Below are 22,809 nucleotides of genomic sequence, written 5' to 3'. Positions count from 1 at the left end.
GGGAGTTTCGCCACCGCCACAAAAAAGGGGCAGTTAAAAGAATGCGTGGTAGAACCAAGGGAATGATGATAAGACTGCTGATGCTGACGACGTTATGTCGTCTGATATAAAATAAAAATAGAAACAAACAAACAAACAAGAAAAAACAGTCTAAAGACCAAATTTCTTGTTTTGATTTGAAACGCGGTGATTAGGAGAAAAAAACAGGAACCTAGACTAGACTCTCGAATGAAAGCAAATTAAAAAACAATAAACAACATCGAAAACAAAAAAAAAACATAAATATTATCACGACGTAAAAAAGTTTATCAAATGTACCCTCAAATAACAAGCAATTTATCGGTGATGAAATCATATGGCCTACTTAAAATAGATTAACCCAAATAAATCAAATACAACAATAAAATAAATGTAGTGGGCGTGTGAAAAAATGTTTATTTTTGCCATTTGACCTAAAGTTGGGTTCATTTTCGGTGAAACCAGAATTGCGAAAATACTCGCACATGCAACGTACAAAACCTAAATTACTGTGGTTATCTTGATTATAAAAAATCTCATGTTTCCGATGTGCCAACAAGAGAGAGTGGAAATAATCCAAAGGTCGTCTGATAGAAGAAGCAATTTTTCGTATTGCTTGGTAAGTCAAGGCTCAAGAAGAGACTTTGGAATTTTAATTCAGGACATGAAGATTGACCAAATTTTATTTAAGATGCAACAAACATAAAATCTACAGAAATGCAAAATTTTGAATGAAACGGTGTGGCAAAGAAGAGAAAAGGATTTTTGATGTTAAATGTGGAGGGATGGAAAGAACAATATTATTTTCGAGAATTGAAAACTACATCGTCATCGTCATTATCACTGTCAGCAAAGTGTTTCCCTTTTTACAACCATCAAGTCATGCTGATTTTGATATTTGGATGGTAGTGCCAGCTCCAAAGCATTCTGAAGAAGTTGAGGAAACAGAGAATAAACCCAAAATCTTTAAAAAAATACATAAACGTTGATATTTGTTTTATTGACAAGCCACTAAAACAAATCCATTGGTGACAAAAGTTAAATGTGAATAAGTTCAGGAAAAAGAAAACCTTTATTAAAAAGAAAACCCACTGTACAGTTATCAAATTAGTTTTCGCGGAATATAAATCAACAATGTCATCGTCTTCAGTGTCAATAAAATTCCTCTTTTACAACACAAATAACAAATTGATCAGAACTGCATCATTGTCGGCTCATTCTGACGTCGGAATGGGTTCACCAGGTCCAAAAGATTTGCCAGAAGTTGACGAAATACGAAGGAAAAAAATTCCTAGAAAATTGAGCGAACTCTGACAAACACCAACAAACCAATAGATAAATATTAAATGTGAAAAAATTCTTGAAAAACAACTGATATAAAGAGGATCACTTTCGATATCAAAATGAAGAATACCGGAATAATTGCGAAAAAATCCATGTTACCAGCTGTCAAATTACTTTTGGGAATTTATATCGATACCATTATCCTCTTCAGTGTCAACAAAATAATTCCCCTTTTACAAGATAAGTATCAAATGATTTTCCAGCAATCAGGACTGCATCATCGTCGAGTCATACGGTTGGCTTCAAAAAAAAAACGGGAACTGTCAGAAAAAGTTCTGTCAGATTTTATTAGATTTTTATACTTTGAAACGGCCATTTAGAATTTAGGTTAAAAAACTGCACTTATGTGTCAGAAATACTACTGTCAAACAGACACAAATTGACAAATTAAATTTTCAGTTCACATTAGGTCAAATTTCATTTCCCGTTTTTTTTGAAGCCAACTGTACAGTAGTTTCTGATGTCTGAGTGGTACTTCAGGGTATTCTAAAAGAGTTGGCAAAATATCAAAAAACAAATACCACCGCGCCCCGGTATACACAAAATGATAAAAGACAAAATGAGGAAAGTATTTAAAATAATGTAACAACCAAATATTGTAAAATCGTTATAGATGTGAATTGTCAAAATGACGTTTGGTTGGTAGCAGCTAAAATTACCAGGCGCGCTTCCCGGGATTTTTGATTTTAAGTTTGTTCTGGCGCCAATCGTCAAACGTGACAGGTAAATTTATACAAGTTATATAGTCTGTCTCAAATCTAAATTTCCACTACCTGTTATGTTGGCAAAATAAAAATATTTCTAAATTAGAGATTGTTATAATCAAAGTTGGCAATATAATTATTTTATAAACATTATTCGAAAACAACGTAATTTACTTGAAGCTAAAATGAAAAATGCTCTAGTAAAATGTTTCGAAGAGATAAAATGGTTGGCATCGTCCTTTTCCTTTATTCTAAAATCTTGAGTTGTAAAAACGACGCAGAGAATGATAACCTCAAAAATACAACCTGACGCATTTTTCACCAAACAGTGTTGCTGAATGTATTTCTAACGTAGAATGCAGTGTTGGTTGAAATTTAGAATTGAGACAGACTTTAAATTCGAACATTTTATTGAAAGAAAAATGAGTTCACAAAAGAAACGAACATTGCTTTCCGCAAAAGAAAAAGTGTGGGTGGTTAACTGCTTTAATAATTATTATAATTTTTTAACAACGTTTTCCATTTTCTGGAGTATAACCTCACTCTTAGCATTTGACATTCTCAGCAAAAACAGTAAGTAAATATTTTGTTACATTTTTTAGCGGTACAGTCACTGAATTTTTAAAAACTGACAGTTCACATCTATACCTATTTTACTTTAGTTTGAAGAAATCCCCAACAACCAAAGAAGCATTTTTGATGTGACAATATCATTACTGTGGACATAATTCCAGTTTTTTCCTGTTATGAAATTGGTTTGCAGAATTGAAAATTACATCGTTAATATCCTCATCTGCAGCATCAGTAAAAAAGTTCCCCCTTTACAAGGCAAAGATCAAATAATTTTCCATCAATTAGAAGTACATCATCATCGACAAGTCACACCCATTGTGGTACGTGAATGGTACCCCAGACAATTCCAAATGAAAAACAGAGAAAAACAAACCAGCTAGACACATGACACGACAACAAAATGTCAGCGACACAGGAAAAATGTCAACACAAAACACAAACATGTGTCGAAACGGTGGCGAAACAACACAATCGACCTTCTCTTATACCTGTGATCTTCTGGGGGTGGACGTCGCCGCCGTCGTAAACGCACGGCGACGGCGAGCACGTGATCTCCGGCGAACTGGGATAACAGGGACAGCCGCAGGCGTCCTCCGTCGCGTTTTTCGACATCACTATATCAGGTATGACGAAGTAGCCGTGTATGTGAGGCATTATTCGTCGACGGTCACATGGCACAGTACCACGGCACACGGTTTTCGGCACCAAGATGGTCCCACTGGGCAGGTCGGAGGCGTTTCGCGCGCGCCTTTTACCCGAGTTTCACTCGATTTTCACTCTTGTACGACTTTCTTCGCGCCGCTATCGTAGATAAATAGACACGGTGTTGTGCATATGACAGAGGCGAGTTCGAATTTGTGACGTCCGCGTTTGAGGCACGCAAGCGTGCCGAGGAAAAGACAATTCACGGTTAGTATGAATGAGGTGGAAGCCGATCGGTGCAGCTCGTCAGTGGCGTGCCTACACAAAGAAGTGCCGCTAATGCACATTTTTCCACTGGGACCGCCAAAAATAAACGCGCCTAGTACGGACGCACAAAATCTATTTATTTCAAAATTTACGGCGTCGTAAAAGCTCGACCGCTAAATAAACAACAAAAATTCTGCTTTCTGGAAAGTGCAATAAATTACGGACGAATTCCTTAAAAAATTCGAAATCTGGTCGGGGCACATGTTTCAAAAAAACAATCTGTACATTTTCGACTGGAACTTTCTTATTCTTGCTAATGCAAAGATTAATGATGTATCATTGGAAAGCATACTAAAAAGGTTCTGCCATATTTATATGCATAAAATTTCCATATTTAAATTACGAGCGAAATGTTTGTTGATGATAACTATACTTAATTCCATCAGAGTAATACATCATGTTGGAATTTTTTTTCAGCTTGTACATACTATCAATAGACTGGGCCCAAAACGGCGCCTGCAAAAAATTATTTCAGATTAAAATGCAAATCAGCGGTGCAAACCTGTGCAATTTTGCATATCTGACGCATGTCATAGAGTAAATGAATGCGATAAATGACCAGGTCGTTCGTTACTCAACACTTTTGTTTGTTTTTTAATTGAATTGACTCAATCGGAATCGTAACGATCATCCGTTGATCCATGGGGAACGTAAATAAAAATCTCTTATCGATGGGTTTGTCAATAAATTCGACAGATTTTGTAAGTGTGATCAGTTATAACTTTGTAAACACCAAACTTGATAAAGTTGATGAAAATTGTTTTTCAATTTTCTTCGTCGTGTCAGGTTTTCGAAAAGGTCATATTAGAACGTGAAAACTGCGTACCAGTGTTTATAAATTCATGGCAATTTATTTTAAAGCTACTAATTAAATTGTAAACAGTGAATAATTGAAGAAACATGAGTGCGATAATTACACCTAAAGCAATTATCGTAATTAAAACGAATTTAATTTAAATATGTATGTACGAGGAGATACAAATCTTTACCAAAAAAAATTGAGCAATTACGACTACAGTGCTGAAAAAAAAAGGGGAAATTATGTGAATTAGGCTGATTTGATTTGGGATTGTGTTCGCAGAAGAAGGCAAAAAAAAAACAAATTTAATAAGGAGGAGACGTGTAGTGAAGCAAATTTTATGACATTGCAACTTATATCGGGTCTCTTAAAAAAAGTGAGGTTAGGTTTAAACAGCTGATCCGTGCTACGCAATCCGTGGTGCGTTCACATTTTACTCTTCAACGCCAACTTTGAGGAGAAATTAATGAACACCGATATAAGTAATATCCACTGTAAAAATATTTTGAAATATTTTGTGGATTTCACACAAGTCCAAAAACTGTCATGAAGACAAATAAAAAAAAAATCTTCTTGGTGTTCTGAATACAAATATTGCGAGCCAATGAAAATACACATTAATTTATTTTACTCATAGTACTAATTGAGAGTATGATATAAACATTGGATTACAAAGATTAAAATAATCATTTGTCATTCCGCGCTTGCTCAATTTTCAAGTATTTTGGTGTGATTTGAGACAGATTTGAGATATTTTCATTTTATGTATTTGGTTTTGAACGTATGAATCATAGAAGTAATTATTATCTTAATTAAAAGGAATTCAAACAAGTATGTACATTTCAAATGGAAATTACAAAAAGAAGATAACAATCTTGAATGGGTAATGAGACCAAAAAAAATGGACAATTATGACTACAAGTAGTAAAAAAGTAAAAATTAAGTCAATGAGAATGATTACGTTTGGGATTGTAAAAAATAGCGACCCCTTTAACATGGAAAAGAATTTTATGCACAGTTGAGGGAAGAAAGGTTTATAATTTAGGTAAAGTCCATTCAAAAATCAAAACCACCACCTGTTGCTTTAGGTTGGTAAAATTTAAAAAACCCTAGGTAGATATTTTTTCATACTATGTTGGTAACTATAAATTATGACATTTATTTGATTCAATTGCCTGGAATTTCGTTCATATTATTTTATTAGCAGCACGTTTCATTTATTTATTGATTCTTATTATTTTTACTTAAACATGCCCAGAAAAACAAGACACTTAATAAACATTTAACCTCAAAATTACAAGTCTTACCAAATTTTACACTAGACAGCGTTGCCGATAGTAATTATCCAGGAAAATGCGACGTTGGTGGTTTTTTGATTTTTGAATGGACAATTCTGGAATGATTTGGTCTTTACAGTTTACAGTTAGTGTTTTATTTGTGATGTACAGTTCATTCCATTTAAAAATGCAGTAGATGTCGCTTCGAATGGAGAACGTTTCACACTGGCGAACGCGGCAAATTTGAAAACATACATTCCAAGCAAAATTAACAAAAAAAAGTCATTAAGGAACTTACGGTAGTTGTAGTTTAATGATGCGTTTGATACAAAAATTTGATAAGTTTGACACTAATTACCAAAAAAATCGAGCAAATATCAAAATTTGACAGTAGTTATCAAAATTGAACATTGCTTGGTGTAAACTTTTCTCTCATTTTGACCAATCAACGACGGGAAAATAGTCCCTATGCTTGCATACTTAAATGGAATGAACTGTAGAACATTTTGTGCAATTTTAAATGACCACAAAGTTCCAAAATTTGGTTTCTTGACAAGTAAAATAAATTCCAAGCGTCCAGAATATGAAAATTGTGAACCAATGCACAATTCGTTTATTTTACTTCGAGTACTGATTGAGAGTATGACATAAGTGATCGAATTATAAAGATTAAAATAGTCATTTATTGCTCTGCACTTGTTTATTTGTGTCGAGTTTTAGTGTGATTCGAGATATTTTCATTTTATTGGACTCTGAACGTCTGAATCATCAATCCCTTGAAAATATAATAAAAAAACTGAAATTGCCATTTTTGAAAAAGAACAACAAGAAAACGTCAACAACAGAAAATTCCACATACACCGCACCACTTCTTGTGACATTTTGAGTGTGCTTTAAGCCTTCTAGTTTGCAGATCCGATTGACACCTCGAATTGACGCAAATAGCGACATACTTAAATTTGCGTAAATTTCACCACTAATTAATCACCCGACGCAAATCTTCCACGTTGTGAAACACTGGAAAAGTATTTGTTTGAGATGACCTCAAGTTACCAAATTGCGCCCCCCAACAATACGATCAGATAAAAACAAGCCAGACAATAAAAATAGTATACCTGAAACAACATCAACAAACACGATAACGTCGAAATGTCGAAAACGAGGCTACCGGAAAAAATTCGATGGAATTGTTTCATTTACGGAGTCGGTGAACAAACAAAGCATCCCTCGCGGTGTGTGCGCCGGACGCCCCTGTGCCCATTCGGGTCGTTCGGTCATTGCCACATTAACCTCGCACGCTGCTGAGATTTTTACGAGAAACAAATTAACATCATTCGATTATCATCGATTAATTTTGAATCGAAAAGTGCCGCTCGAATCAGTGTCAGTTGCATTTTACGAAGGATCCCGGATCCCGTTGCCAAAAAGCACAAAACCGTAACCTCGCTGACGAAACGGAAATACTTCTTGACCACACGCACAAGTCAAAACCATGATTTGCGTCAGGACGAGATTAAAATCGTCGTCGACGAGCAAAGTGCGACTTTACAGTCCGAAATGTTTGATTAATCGCCGCAAAAATCGTTGCGCTTTCAAATCGACTCGCGAAAAAAGTTAAGTGCTGGAAAAAATAGACTTAATGATAATTTACGATCGCAACACCTATTTTTTATCCGTTTTTTGTGTTTGCAGACTCCGACTTAAATCATCACTCTTTTCCTCCATGCTGCAATTATTACAAAAACACTCGTCACACTATACAGAGTGTCTTCGAAATCTGCTGCGTTGTTGCCAAACTTTGCCGTCGACAACGAAAGAGAGGGGGCGTGACGAGCACTACACCTGTCTCCCCAAATCTGCGATATCAAAATTGCGACACAACTTTATCTGAACATGATTGTTTACGAAAACAGAAACACATCACTAATCTCTGTAATTAGTACTTAATCACAAATTAACTGCAGCGTAATTAAAAATTAGTCCGGTAATTAAAAAATTATTTAGCTTGCACTGATTTCCTCGACGCAACGAAACTTGTGTTGATTTCCAAATAATGAAAATTAATTTGGCTCACTTAGTCACAATTAATTTAATTGACTGATCGTAAATCTAACTTCTAATAACTGATTCACTAATCGATTTATTAACTACAAGCGGAGTCCACTTCCTGCAGCAAATGAATAAAATAAATAAAATCGTAAGTAGGTATTAATTAATTAATTCCAACAGTTCGACGAATTCGCTGCAATTTATTTTGTCAAACATGAAAGAAATTCGATTAATCTTGTTTGAAACGTTATTAGGACCAATTGGACACTAGAATGTTGCCAATTAAATTAAAAACCTATTTTGTGTTTATAATTTTTGAATTGTAATTAATTCTCGAGGGGTATAAATTTAAAGTAATTGAGTGAAGTAATTTTGTTAATTGGTCCTGAGAAAGAGTGGTCACAATAAAATCAGATGTCTTAATTAAAACGAGGTGAAATAAGAAAGAAAAGTGTGGAGGTAAGATTTTATTTAAAGATTTCTGACAGGAATATTATTTAGAAAAGTTGATTTGTATAATTATGGGTGATGAGCAAGTGTGATGGAATAAGAATGAAATAAAACTGAGAAAAAAGAATAGTCTTGTAGTGAATAAACTAAGTGGAATAATAAACCTGAAGTCGGTCATAAAAGTGAGCAAATCACGAATAAATTGCTGCTGTAACTTCTGCATAAAATCGCAATTCAACAGTCAGAGTTGTTGGCAATTATTGCACTACTTTCATCGGAGAAAAAATAATTTGTCGCTTTTCGAATTGAAACAATCGCAACAGTCTGGATGATTTTATCCAAATCTGAAATTATAAAGAGAGGGATCCAAAAAAAAATACTTCCGTCAATTTGGAATTGATTGTTTTGTCGATGGAGAAAAACTCGTTTGTAAATAATTCAACAGTAAAATTGGAATCCCTCTTGTTTGACCAATTTCAAAATAATTCCAGTTTAATTCGGAACTAATTCCTCTGGTAAATTGCTTTTTTGCAGTAATCCCCTCGAACAAACTGGCCATTTTACACCAACTGATTTTTATTTGCTGTTTACACGCAGTGTCCATCAAAAATGTAAACGGCGATAAAAAGTCGCATGTTGCGGGAAGCGAAACCGAAGAATTTTTCTGCGGAGGGCCTCTTCGGCGCTCGTACTCGAACCGCGCGGATCAATTCAATTTATAACCTTGACTTTGCATACCGTGCATAAACACTCGACTTGTAAAATTTATCTTTATCTTTTAACATTCCTTCTCGATAATATGTTAATTGGTATTCTAAAGCATCAAAAGTGGCTTTTTACATTCTGTTTACATGTCCCGGCTATAATTAGATTTGTCGAGGGAGAAGCCATACGAGCTGGTCGAAAAAACGCGCCCGATCCGGAATTGTGCAATTACCGTCTCGGATGGAATTGGTCAGTGAAGGAGATCGGTCCATTAAAGCAGGCATAAACGTAACAAATCGATGATAATTCAAGTTCCTGGGCCATTAACCAATCCGAAAAAAGGTAAGCCGTGCCTAATTGGTTGATTAATGCTCACGGCGGACATTGTTGCGTACGTAAACGTTCCTTAATTAACGATAAAGTATGAGTGACGACAATCGGCTATTTTTAAATCGTTCTGAGGCGGCGCTCTTCGGCGTGCTCGTCACGCTTGGGCAAAAATGACACGCGAAAATCTGGGTGCGAGCACCAGGTCCCCCAGAGAGTCGGACGTGACTCCCAGAGTGCGGTTTAATGGACCACGGCGTCGTTCACCGGTTGTCAGACTATGGAAGATCGATTTCGTTGAAATTAGGATTATGCAAGGAGATTCGAACCGGCACAATTATGTAAAGTCCCCAATTGTCGATGGTTTGCAAAAACACACATGATAAGTCGACCGCAATGGTAGACAATGGGTCCAGAAGTGTTGTCATTGGTGTTACATCACTAGTAAAAACAGCAAGAAAGAGAAAGTCCGAACCACAAGATGCAATGGAACGAGCATTTGTCAATAATAATAAAATCGACGTCACACCTGACTACCCTGGATCGGCACCTATTTTCACTTAAATCGAAAAACAAAGCTGGCTAGAAAAATCGTATAAATAGGGGCTTAGTGAAGTCGAACAATCAGTCTCGATTTGGTCCTCCAGGTGTAGAACTCGCTCACACAATGTTATCGTATCGGGGACTGTGCGTCCTGGGGTTGATAGTGACCGTTGGAATATGTTTGACCTCGTCGAGGGAGATCCCCAGGCAAAAAAGAGACGTGGGTGATTTGGAGACGGCGGCGTCCCACGGGCACAGCTGGAAGAAGGGCGGCGGTAAAGAGCACCACTCGGACCACCACGGCAGCCACGGCGAGAAGGGAGATAAAGGCTACAAAGGCCACCACCACAGCGAAAAGGGACACAAAGGCCACCACGACAAGGAAGGCCACAAGAAACACTACGAAGAGCACGGAGGACACAAGAAAGGGCACCACCACAAAGACGGCTACTTCGGGGAGCACCACAAAGGAGAGAAAGGCGAGAAGGGGCACAAGTACGGCGAGAAAGGGTCGTACAAGAAGGGACACAGCACCAAAGGAGGACACGACGTCCACAAACTAGACGAGTACAAAAAAGAGAAACACTTCTACGACGAAGACCACGACTCCGGTCACCACGAGAAGCACGGAGGGTACCACCACCACGACGGGTACAAGAAGGGCGGCCACAAGAAGGGAGGCCACAAGAAAGGTGGACACCACGAGGACCACTACGGAAAGAAGGGACACCACGAGCACGGTTCCCACTACCACGACGACAAAGGACACAAATCGGCCGGTGGCCACGACGACCACTACCACCACGGTTCCAAATACGGGAAGAAGGGAGGCCACGAAGGACACAAGAAATGGGGATACAAGAAGAGCCACGGAGGTGGCGGCGGCGGCGGTGGCGGCGGACACGGACACCACTGAAGTTGTTATGCTTGTTGACAAAGTATTGTTTTTGTTGCTTTTTGTTCAGTTGATTCATATTAAATGAAAAATAAAATTATCGTGGTAGATGACTCACCCACCCCGTAGAGTAACAGGTGCAGGTCCACATGTGGAGCATCGCATATTGCAGGAAGATCCTGTCGTCGTAGTAGGCGAGGATCGCCTCGAAGAGATCCATTGCGAACGCGCAAAAAACGATTGACAACTGACAGACCATAATTCCTGATTGATAGAATTGTGCTTGCCGATTCGAAAATCGCATAAATATTACAAGGGATCGTTAAAGAAACAAATGGTTCAAGTTCAAGTTGAATTTGCCATATTCGCTACCGGATTGTCATAGATCTGTTGTTTCATATCACAACTTACGGCAGGACGTAGGAACGCTGTAATTGTCTTGAATAATGAATGGCTGACGATCTAATGAATAAAGATCTCATCGGCAATGGTATTTGCTTTGTAATTACGAAACCGACGGTTTATTTCTTTAAAAACCGCAAGAACAACAGGTTCCTGGTATTCTGGAGACAGCGTACGACAGCAGCTTGCCAGAAAAATGCACAGTCAAGGATCTTATTGAAGTTCCTCGATTAGACAGTTTTGACAGGAGGTCGAAGACACGGCTGTGGTTAGCCACCTACAATGGGAATGACGGAGGGTAAATTCTGTCTTCCTAGAAGTGGAAGGTAAACCGCAGAAATTTCAATAAGCCGACAATAGGAAGAGGTTCCCAAGGTATCGATCACCTGTCAAGTCTCAAAAAAAAAAAAAAAATCAACTGAGTCTCATAAAAAAAAGCATGTAAATTGCACCTTTTTAGATCTTTTTAAATTTTTCAAACGTGAAGCTATGGCACTGTTGCAACATTAATTAATTAACAGTTATGAAGGATGTAAAGATATTTTTGAAAAAAAACTCTAAAGTTCCATGATTTACGAACTGAAAGATATCAACAGATATCAACAACCCTTTAAAATACTGCAACTTTTAGACATCCCAAAACGACTTCAAGATTTATAGGTCACCAAAAATTGGGCACATGAAAAATAGTTATTTATTATACAAGACCATCAAATTGTATTTTATCTTCAAGAGCGTTTTTTAGCATCGAGACGTTAGGCTCAAGAAGATAATTAAATTTTATCGTCGTGTATAATATTCTAATTTTTTCTCTAGCATTTGATTTTATTATTAAAATATTTTTTTAAATCATTACTAATCGTGTCAGATTTTAAAATCAAAATTTTATTTTAATTTTCTCGTAAATATTTCTGCTTTTTTCATTGTAGCGCTGTCAGATTACTTTTCAATTATGAGGCCGAAATTTGAAGCACCAGACGGTAGCCGAGTGTTGCAAAACAGGCCGAATTCAAAATTTTGAGGTTATCTTTGACAGATGTCAAGTTAGGTATATAAACAGAAAAGTTTATACAGTGTGTCCAAGAAGTCTGGAAACACCCCAATAAAATAGAAACGAATGATTTTCGAGGAAAACGCAAAAACAGGTGAACTAGCGTCTTCAAAAAGCTTTCTGTTGATGGTATCTGTTTGCTGTTTTTGATGACCTTGAAAGAGTTATGATGTCATCAGAGGTTTTTTATATGGCAACGTCGCATTTTTACTACCGTTTTTAATAGATCTTTTAAATGTCTACCCGATGGTCAAACAAATTAATTTTCAATTTATATAAGAAATTTTCTGAAAAACCAATTTTTTTTTTATAACATACATAATAACTTTTTCAAGGTCATCGAAAAGACCGAACAGACACTATCAGCAGAAAGCTTTTTTAAAACACTAATTGATCTGTCTTTAGATTTTTTTCACAGAAATCACAGAACAAATTTGGTCCCTGTATTACAATCGTTTATTAATTAAAAAAACTGAACAATCGTTCATTAACAGGACTCATTAATAAACGATTTTCTGTACATTAATGAACCTCATAAATACACGATTGACCGAAAAAATGTTTTTTAATTTTAAAAAGCTACCGTCAGCGCTACCTAGAGCAAGAGTTGACACGAATACAGTTCCCGAGAAAATTTTGATAACCTACTTTTGGAACATTCTGGAAAAACTTCCACACAAAAACATAAATCTTGAATATACTTTAATATTTCTGTGGTTTCAATCGTGTGATTTCTATTTTTTTTAATATTAAATCAGAAATCTTTAATTCTGTAGCAAAAAAAATCTACCGGTTAAAAGTAACACTGTAAATTGAGTGGCGCCTTTTTCAATCAGTTTAAATTATTGAAATCTCTAAGACTAACAAAAGCACGGGAATTTTTTTAATTTTCGGCTTTGAAATATTGGACGTAGATGCTCCAGATGCTCTGGAATGCATGGAAGTATTTTTGGTTGCATACACCTGTTTCAATTTAGATTTTTGGAAATTTTTGGAGAAACTTGTTCTACCTAACTTTTGCGGGAAAAAAGTTCCCGCGTGAGCTCTTTCTTCACAGCACAGGATTTTAAGAAAAAGAGAATTTTTTTCCAGTGTCCAATTACGCTGGTCCAGAAGTAAAGATAGTGATATCTATTTAGTAATAAATGTAAATAAACTTTTTAAATAAAAACAATATTTCTCAATCCGTAAATAATAATAAATATCGTCAAGTAGTCTATCTAGTATGCAATAATTAAAAATACAAAATAAACACAAGGATCAAAAATAAATCAAAACAATTCTTTTCTTCCTATTCCTAGTTTCACATTTATCTCAAATTACGAACATTATTTCCAGCAAATAAAAGAAACCTCTGCAACAAATAAATTACATAGTTTGTTTCGTCATTAAAAAACAAATACTTCGCCCTCTAGAAAAAATCGAAAACTTTCACAATTTTAGTCTCCCACGTTTCCTAAAAAAATCTTGACAATTTGAGAAATGAACAGAATTCATCAATGGAAATTTTAAAAAAGCGCAACGATAAAAATTACGAAATACGTAATTTCATTTGAAAAAATAAATAAGACTTTTACTTTCAATTCGCATTTGGTTGCCTTGACTTTTTTTACGTCCACGGCGCAATACTAGAAAAGTAAAAAATGTGTGCAGTTTACTGTACTCCCGATACAGCTAGATAGCGCCACCGTCTACGGCATCTCCGCGGTGTCGCGCCAAGTGGCGTCCTCTCTCCTCCGCAAGAATTACCTTCTTCTTCTGCTTGTTCTCCTCGGCGGGCGTCTGGGCGTAGAGATCGGCGATGCCCAGCAGACAGTCGTCGCAACGACAGAAGTCGCTCGTCGTGGACGTGACCGAGCCCATCGAACTCGCCGAATCGGCGCTATCGGTCCTGACCAGCGGCTTGCCCGGATGGCCGACGGTGGCCTGCTCCATCTTGGCGACGAGGAGGCTCTCCATCAGCGTCTTGGGCCGCGCGGAGGGGTGCATCGGCAGCGGGTTGCCGTTCGACGCCATCTCGTCGGGGTGAACGCGGGGGCCGGATCAGCTCGCCATCGTGACCGGGAGGCGACGCTGCCCATAAATTGCTAATGAGAGACTGTGCAACGGGGATCGGTTGCCGTTGGTTTTTTGTGCGAAGAGGCGCGCGTAGGTTTGGATTTATAATCGTTCGAGGTTATAAATACGTTTTGTTTAAATTACCTTGTCACATAAAAGAGATCATATAAACTGGCGAGGCTAATTGACATGGGAGTTTCGCACGAGAACCAGCGAGACGTGGTGCATTAAAAGCAAATGCGAACGGTTTTGATCGACTGCCTCCGATATGTTCGCGTTTTATCGAACTAATTTAATTGCTTCCTTATCTAATCCTTATGGACAGCTTAAGATTGTGTTAAGTGAGATACACGAATTTTATCTACGGGGGGACTCGCGAAAAGACGCCGCCAAATCGCTCGCGTCTTCGTATAATAACTGTCTAGTCGATTATTTTGCAAAAACTTTTGTTTTCAAATTGCGTTAGTATTTATGGTAGTCATAGTAAGTACCATCGGTGGTACACAAAGTATACAAAAAAATAAAAATTGCGCAAATGTAAATTAAAAAATAAAACTTTTACAATGTTAAATTAAATAAGTATCGGACGTTCACTTAAATTTAGCGTCAAAGTTGGGGTTGAAGAGTCGATTGTGAACGCACCACTCGTCTGTCTGCAGAGTAAAAACACAGCTGATCTCTGATCTGTAATTCGTGGTGCGTTCACAATCGACTCTTCAACGCCTACTTTGAGGATAAACTTAAATGAACACCCGATATAAGTAATGACTCATGCCATGTGTATTTAATCTGTAGTGATAAAAAATAAATAAGTGAATGAATGTATGAAAAAACACCATCTACAGCTCTAACACTGAGAGAACAAATTAAAAACCTCCTTCGCCATAAATGTCAAAAAAATTCTTACTCCATTAATATGAGCAACTATACATTCAAATAATATGTTTTAAACTTTTAAATGATCAATTTTGTTTTTTGAACTCTCCGTTAGAGAGAAAAATTAAATTAGAAAAAAAATTGAGAATTTTTTTTGGACAGCCTCTCCAGAGAAAAAAGGGAATATTTGGGTCAACGTGATAATCTGAATTTTAAAGAAAAAAAGTCCTATCTCAAGCGATAATCAAAAAAAGACATTGAAAATTTATTTTAGTCATCTTGGAGCCTCTTTTGCTTTTGCTGGTTTCTGTGGGGAGGCTGTTCTGGGACAGGCTGTATAAAGAGTTGTTTTAGTACCTCAAAAGAGGAAATAAAGTAGCATTTGTGATCCTGTGGGAGTGAAAGCACAGTTGATAATGAAATTGTTACATTGACATGTGTCAAAGTAACAATAAAGTAATGTATGAACAAGAAAATTAAAAGTACCCATGAAAAGAATAATAAATATTCAAAATAACAAAAATGAATAGTTATACATTATATTATAATATGTATTTACACTTTGTTATAAATAATTGCACCCATAAATTGAATAATGTCACGTTGACAGTTAAATGCCGTTCACCAAGAAGAAAAAAATCTAGTGTGCCCTGTCTTACCGTGTCTCTGAATACATTTCCTTCACGATTGAACGATTAAATGCATTAGATCGTGCAAAAAATAGCATCAGACTAGAGTGTTTTTTCCTTCCTCATGTATTTATCGCTTTTGCTGCGCTCGTGCAGTAAACATACACTCAGGATGAAAAAGTGGTAACTTCTTCAGAGCAGGAAATTAGTAGACGACAGCCGCGAAGGCGTCATTTTCTCACAGTTCGACGTTTTGAAATTTTATCAGGTGTTCCACAGAGATTCTATTTGGACCCGATGTTGTTTCAACTACCTACTTATATCTTACTTTTTTCTGATTTTTTTTATAATTTTATTCCTCTGTAGTAAGCGGGCAACAAATGTCGCATTTTTGTCAATTTGACATCGATAAAAACGTGTCTTTTTTCTGCGATTAATCACGTACATCAAACGTGCGTGTTCAGCCAATCAGAGCGCTTGCTTTCATCCAATCAAAAATGTTTATCGCGATAAAAACGTCCTACTACTCTGTCATCTGTCAAAAGTGATTAAAATTGCATGCTACTCCTGTCAGATTCTCAAATTGTTTTTAATAATTGTGTTTTTAATAACTAATAATTACCTAACATCAAAGTTTGTTTTCTGGAATTATATGTACTTGCCAAACATAACACGACCTAGTTTTTAATATCTGATAAATTTCCCAATTTACTCTTAAAGATTTTTGCTTTAGACAATTTTAATCGTTGGTATTTGGGCATTTTTGTTCAAAGGTTAAACCCTCGAGCTAAAGCTCTCGGGCCTAACCAGAATAAAAATGCCCAAATTAATTCAACTCGTAAAATTGTCACAGTTTTCGTAAAATTGAAAATTTTATCCGATAAAAAAATTAGGTCTTGTTATTTGAATGAAAAACATATGTAATTTTACACTCGTCAAGTAAATAATTAACTTGTAAATTTATATCTGATCGTAAAAAATGATGATCTCATTAAAGACCTCTTTACACAACAAAAAAGGTTTAGTCTGCACCGAAAACCATCCCAGCCACTCCTTCTTTTAAATCGTTGTTTTAATCTGACATTCTCGCATCGAATTCGTGCCGAACACCAAATCAGGCAAAACTATCCCGACCCGCGAATTTTTTCAGTCGTCCCTGTATATTTTTATTGGCCGGTCGCCTAGTAATCAATTAATTCACTTGTGTACGGTTTTTGTGAGAACAGCTCTCGTCCACACCTCCGGAATTTCTCCGTCTCTTCTGGCTGGCGGACTGGTATAATAAAGCGAATCAATCGTTCGTTTTTTCGTCGAATTAGCATTATCTCCACTTCGTTACCATAACTGGTGGCCGAATTATTCATTAGGTGTTCGCCTAACGAAGCTCGCGACTTCTTGCCGGTACGTCTGCTGCGAGCGCGTCGGAAATTATGGGACGCATTTATTTTGACAGCTGAATAACTCCAGACCGCCCAAAAAAGAAAAACGCGTCCGGAGCTTTAAGGAGCGCCATCGGCCACGTCCGGGTTTTATTACAGAGAGGAGTGTCGCGCTCCGGGCTGCCGGACAGTTCCGGTGGGTCGCTTGGCCCGGCGTCGAAGTCTCCGGGATCGTGGGACCGCATCTGGTCCCGGTGTCGATGGGGCCTAATTAATAACGCCCGTGGACGTTTAACGAAATAATTGCGGTGGCGTGAAAGCGTCCCGTTCGATTATTTATTTGACGGGCGGTCCTGATTTACGGCTAATTATGCCGAGTGAGCATTTTATAATTTTCGAGTTGATGGCCTGTCCCGACGTTAAAATAAAATATTTGGAAAACGTTAAACCGTAAAACGCTGTTTTAATTAATGAATCGGGTTTTTTCTCCGTATTGGTTTAGCCTTAATTACGACCGGAATGAAAAATTAATCGATTACGGCTGCGTCCACCGGGTCTAAGATTTTGGAAACGGACGGACTCAGGTGGGCGACGACGGTCTCGATCTTTAATGCTAAATCGAGATCGGCCTCCCGCAGGGTTTGCTCTAATGGAAAAGCTCTATTAGATGAAGAGGTTCCGTTAATGGGACGGAGACAAATTTAATGGCGCAATATTAAGTACAAACACATTAATAAAAAATTTCCAACTGAACATTTTTTCTACGAATCTATTTCATTAAAATAAATGCCAAGTAAAATATCTACGTTCGAACAATAAAAACTAAATCATAAAAATTCTGAAAATAAATTCAACAGAAATATGTTCTTCTTAAATTTATAGGTTTACTTCTTAGAAAGATTGAAATCGACAAAATAAAGTAGAAATACGCAACGCGAGCTCACCACACCGCTTTACACTCGGGACAGATTGATCGTTACTTGCAGGAATTTTCTCTTTGTAACAAATCTTGTTTGAAGAAGTGGATTCAAACAAAGAAACAGACAGACAGACAAAAATTTTAAAACACGTTAAAATGTCTTTTGTAGTGCGTATTTACCACAGAGTTCCAAAATTTGTTTAAATGTCGAAATAATCAACAGACTCTAATTTTGTTTGTATGTAATGTATTGTAACGGGCCTTCAAATAAATTTATATTTAGAGCAACCTATGGAAATTCAATTGTTTGCAACATTTTTCCAGTGTAGAAAATGACACAAGAAACGAAATAAAATTAGCTTAGAAAATATTTTTAATTTTTGTAGTGCAATCTCCCTATTCCCCCTCCACGGAATATGACAATATGAAATTGGGAAAAAGCTTACTATGTAACCTGTGTAACTCCGGAGAATAATTGGTTACCTACAAAAATTACTCTACACTGTTAACAGAATTAGAATGTCGCCTACGTCTACTCTAAATATATATTTATTTGAAGGGCCGATATTTTTTGTAAAAATTCTACAAAATAAGGAAAAACTTTCCATTCAGAGTGGAAGGTCTTTTTGTGCTTCGCCCAGTTGCCAACCTCGACTTCGTCTCGGTCTTCAATCTCTGGGCTTAGCACAAAAAGACTCGCTTCTACTCTTAATGATATTGAAAGTTTTAGAATCCAATCACTTTTCATACGGAAAAAAAATCTTCTTGGTTAAGCTTTCGGTATCAAATTTGAAAATCTCGTGTCGCTTTGACTGTGAGTTCAAAGAAATCTAATCGATAGTTCAGATTGTCGATAAGGTGTCAATCAAAACGCATCGCCACTGACATCGCCGATTTGGTCCATTCGTTCTCAATCAGTCTCAGTTCAGGCACCACCTTTCAACGTAATCTCCAATTCCTTTCCGTTTGTCTCCTCGCATCTCGATCACAGCTTGGTACTTGGCATAGTCGACAATCTTTCGCGGAACTTTCCTAGCTCTTGCAATTGTGCAACATGACAAACTGCTCCGTTCCTCGAGCTGTGTAAGTACGTTATGTATTCTGGTATACACGCAATAAACATCGTACCGCGACCAATCCCAGTACGCTTTCGTCGACTTTTTACCATCGGCAAATCATAACCGGGACCGTGTTCTTATCGCGATGCAGCTTTCCACCGGATTTGCATAAAACAAGTAATTAAATCTTATTGGTTATGTTAATTCGCATTACCGGCCCGAATAATAACAAATTCATTTCGACCGTTTATCGAATCGATCGGACGACGCAATTACTCAGGGGACGGCAACGCATATGTCCAAGTCATGCCGGAATGCCTTCATTCAAGCCAGATTTGCATGGAAACCGTTTAATTGGCGATGGATCGCGCGGATTAGATCGCACGATGGTCGACACGCAACTTTGACCAATTTAACTGATTTATAGATGTCGTAGATCTGTTATTACGCTGCGCCTCGGCTATCACTTCGAAATTAATAAGTTTAGAGGAGTGATAAATCAGAAGGTGAGGCCGTTCACGACCGCCGTCGTTCCTCTTCGGTAGCTTAAGACGGTACTTAACTTAATGCCGCTTATAATTACGGTCATAGAAACGTCGATAATTATATTCGAGATGGGATGGAAGTGTTCTCACGGCAACTCAAATTACTGGAATTTTTACGCAAACTGCGCTGATTCGGGCCAGATAAGACGACTCACACCTTCGCAATTATGCATCACCCAGACAACGCTTAACTTTTACCCAATTAAACGTCATCTTCTGAACAATTTTCTGCATCGCGATTTTATCTCCTTCATTCTAATTTCCCACTTACAAACAGTCTCGGTCCCACGGATAAACCTTGTACAGTTCTGTTTCATATCACGTTACAACCTTTCGTGTACTAATCACATTCACAGAAGACGTTGTTCAGGTCGTTTAGGGTGCCAAGGAAACAGTATCGCAAGAAATCTGGTCCTTCGAGAAAACGCGAATATTTTGGTCCTTCGAGCCGGACACGATATCACGAGAAACCTCGTCCTTCGAGAAAACGCGAACAGACGTAACAAAAAGGTGTTAGCGCATGATACACGATTTGCGCACAATAGCCCTAATCAAGACTTCTATTAACCATCAACAACAACAAGACGATGACTTTCACACTTATTAGGTACACTGCTCGGTCATTACTTCCGTTGCAATCTTTAAAACAACAAAATTGATGTTAAAACAATTAGGCTTATCGAGAATCCTTGAATTTGAATTTATTTCAACGCGGACAATCAAAACTGGACGAGTATTTATTGAAAATAAATAATTAAAATTGTTTTGAAGAGTTTGTGAAAATTTGAGTCGTTTAAAGGTTGAGTTATGGCATCCAGTGAACCGAGCAGATTCCCAATAACTGTAATTCAAACTGACAACGCGGAATTCAAATTGGTTTAAATGGCGACCAATAAATTCTCAATCAAAATTTTCGCGACGAAAATAAATCAACAAGAAAGTTTAAAATTGTCGGACACGAAGAATGACGCTTAAAAGTCGTTATATAAATCAAGTTAAAATGACGAGCCGGACTAAATTGAAACCAAAGTGATATAATTAAGTCTTGAAGCAATTATCTTCATTTTCGTAAGTAAAGTGTTCGTTTTGTGGAGGAAGACTCGTTTAAGGCTCGGGTTATCGCGGAAGAATGCCTTGATTTAGTGCCCGGTAATCGTAATTTAAAGTAGAGTTAAAATTTGTTCACACCAATTAAGATGTACAACGTGGTGCCCGTGGGGCGTGGCGCTAACTAATGAAAGGCGACTTAAAAGTGCGAGAGTTTATTGGTTTGACAAGTTTGGTGCTGGAAATCTGTTGTGCTGATTACCGGTCTATAGTAATTGGACGATGTGCTAGTCTAGAAATTAAAAAAAATAATATGTTTTTTCTGATTTCTATTCTAATAGATTTTTCTTAAAGAATAGAAAAATTACCAAAATAGATGAATTCTTAGCGGTCTGAAAAAAACACGTTAAAGCCGTAGCGACGAAAAAATTTCGACTTTTTTTCGAAACTATTTTTTTCATAAGTATTATCTCAAAATTTATTTAACCTTTTTATCTCAAATTTGATGTGTATCTTGTGTGGCGTGGACTGGAATTAAATTGAAATTTTCTTTTTATTTTTTTGTCAGCGAAAGATTAAAAATAACGAAAAAAAAATCAACAGTTAAGTTTCAAAATGTCCCCATTCTTTAAATTTTCATTATATATTTTTGTATTTGATACCAATTATATTTGAGAAGTTCTTTTTCACGAATGTACCTAATCACTTCTAACAAGCTTAATTGTAATTTTATTCGTTGGAAAAAAATATGTAGCTAATGTTAAAACATCAATAAAGTTATCACAAAAAACCGATACTAAACATTTTTTTAGTTCTTTTTTTAAATCCCCAAAAAGAATACAATATCCTACTGCAGACTAAAATACCTCTTCAACAAAAACAAAAGAAAATGAAACAGTGGTGACGATTCGAGGCTCTCTCTAACAAGTTCTTCAGAAAATAAGAGAGCAAATTAATTTTCAAAGGATGAATAATAAAATACTGTTTTTCTTCAAACGTCAGTAAAATATGACATTGACGTTATACTGCTAGATTGATAATGCTAAGGTGTCATGTGATTGCTATGGCATCTGACGAGCTGACGAGCGGTAGATAAAGTTATTATCTTCGTTGACGAGCAGCAGATAAAGTAAACTAGCTAAATTGCTAAATCATTTGAAATTCCTAACTCAAATTTTAACAAATTCGTTTCTGAATCAGACATATTGAAAACTTCTTCTGGGAAGAAAGGACAACTGTTATTTACGTTATCATTTCAGAAAAACGCGTATTTCAGAAAAAATCTCCAACTGTCCAAATCGACGATTTCTGATTTCGCAGTTTATAAAATACGAAAAATTAAAGGATCTTAAGCAATCATGCAATAAATTAAAAATTGAATGTCTTTTGTTTGCACTTTTGTAATTGTGACCCTGATAAATAAAGACCAACGATGGGAATGTTGTCTTCAGGTTTTAAAATTTCTTTTTAACCAACCTGCACCTTATCCTTTAGAGGATCGAATTGTTATTAAATATCAATCCTTCCGTACAATCAAATAAAAACTGTCTCTCTAACTTTTAATTACTGCCGAATTTCCGTCACTGCATCACTCGACATCTGTTTCACCAGCCTTGAATTAACTCCACTCGAAGTCGCTTTAAGATAATCGGATTAAAAAAAAATATGACGCGGCGACCGAATTGCGACTCTCATTAGCGATCCATTTCTGTTATGAAAAGAACCACGTTTTAAACAACACATCACCCGAATTAATTCACCACAAAGCGTCCAAAAAAATATTTATTTTATTACAACACATTCCACACATGACAGTTGACAGCTGTTCCTGTTCAATTTTCAAAATATTTAACCGCACAGCGAGGTGTTAAAATCTAGCCGGACCTCGTATGTCAAACATGAAGATCAAACATTGCCACATCCTTCCGTAGAAAGTGCCAGCAACTTCGCTGGTGACAATACGTCCGAAAGCTCAATTTACCCAAATCGTCGACTTTCTACGGTTCAACGCACTCGCAACGATCAATTGGTGGCGTACCCGGCGATCGCGGCGGCCATCTGCTTCGCGGGGCCACCCCGTATCTCGCCTCTCGAAAATCGTCGGAGATTAATCGTGGCGATTTGAATATCTGATAGATTTAGTGGCATTCAAGATGTAAACTCCGCCAATAATTTACGTAATTTATCGACTT

At 37.0% G+C, this 22,809-nt stretch overlaps 2 protein-coding genes across 8 annotated transcripts in view; one reads left to right on the top strand and one right to left on the bottom strand.

Moving 5' to 3' along the window:
• Window positions 1–22,809, bottom strand: part of IP3K2 (Inositol 1,4,5-triphosphate kinase 2) — a 43,594-nt gene that overhangs the window by 4,085 nt on the left and 16,700 nt on the right. The window contains exon 2 of one of the 7 annotated variants that reach the window (XM_069051011.1): window positions 13,856–14,179. The exons of 4 other annotated variants lie outside the window; for them this stretch is intronic. In XM_069051011.1, coding sequence (XP_068907112.1) covers window positions 13,856–14,122 — 267 coding nt within the window. In that variant the 5' untranslated portion in view covers window positions 14,123–14,179. Of the gene's footprint in view, window positions 1–3,127; window positions 3,541–13,855; window positions 14,180–22,809 lie in introns of those variants that run through there. 2 more of the 7 variants (XM_069051010.1, XM_069051013.1) reach the window with 2 other exon arrangements.
• On the top strand, window positions 7,413–10,753 carry LOC138133208 (uncharacterized protein F53A9.9-like). The gene has a single exon (XM_069051026.1). The coding sequence runs from the start codon at window positions 9,883–9,885 to the stop codon at window positions 10,672–10,674; it is 792 nt and encodes a 263-aa protein (XP_068907127.1). The 5' UTR covers window positions 7,413–9,882; the 3' UTR covers window positions 10,675–10,753.

This window comes from Tenebrio molitor, chromosome 6 (genome assembly GCF_963966145.1).
Source record: "Tenebrio molitor chromosome 6, icTenMoli1.1, whole genome shotgun sequence".
Classification (NCBI taxonomy): Eukaryota; Metazoa; Arthropoda; class Insecta; order Coleoptera; family Tenebrionidae; genus Tenebrio; species Tenebrio molitor.
Note: the sequence above shows the minus strand (reverse complement) of the source record. Positions and strands in the feature narration are given on the sequence as shown.

What these genes read in the sequence shown, in the direction of transcription:
- LOC138133208 (XM_069051026.1), top strand. Translation starts at nt 9,883, where the DNA reads ATGTTATCGTATCGGGGACTGTGCGTCCTGGGGTTGATAGTGACCGTT.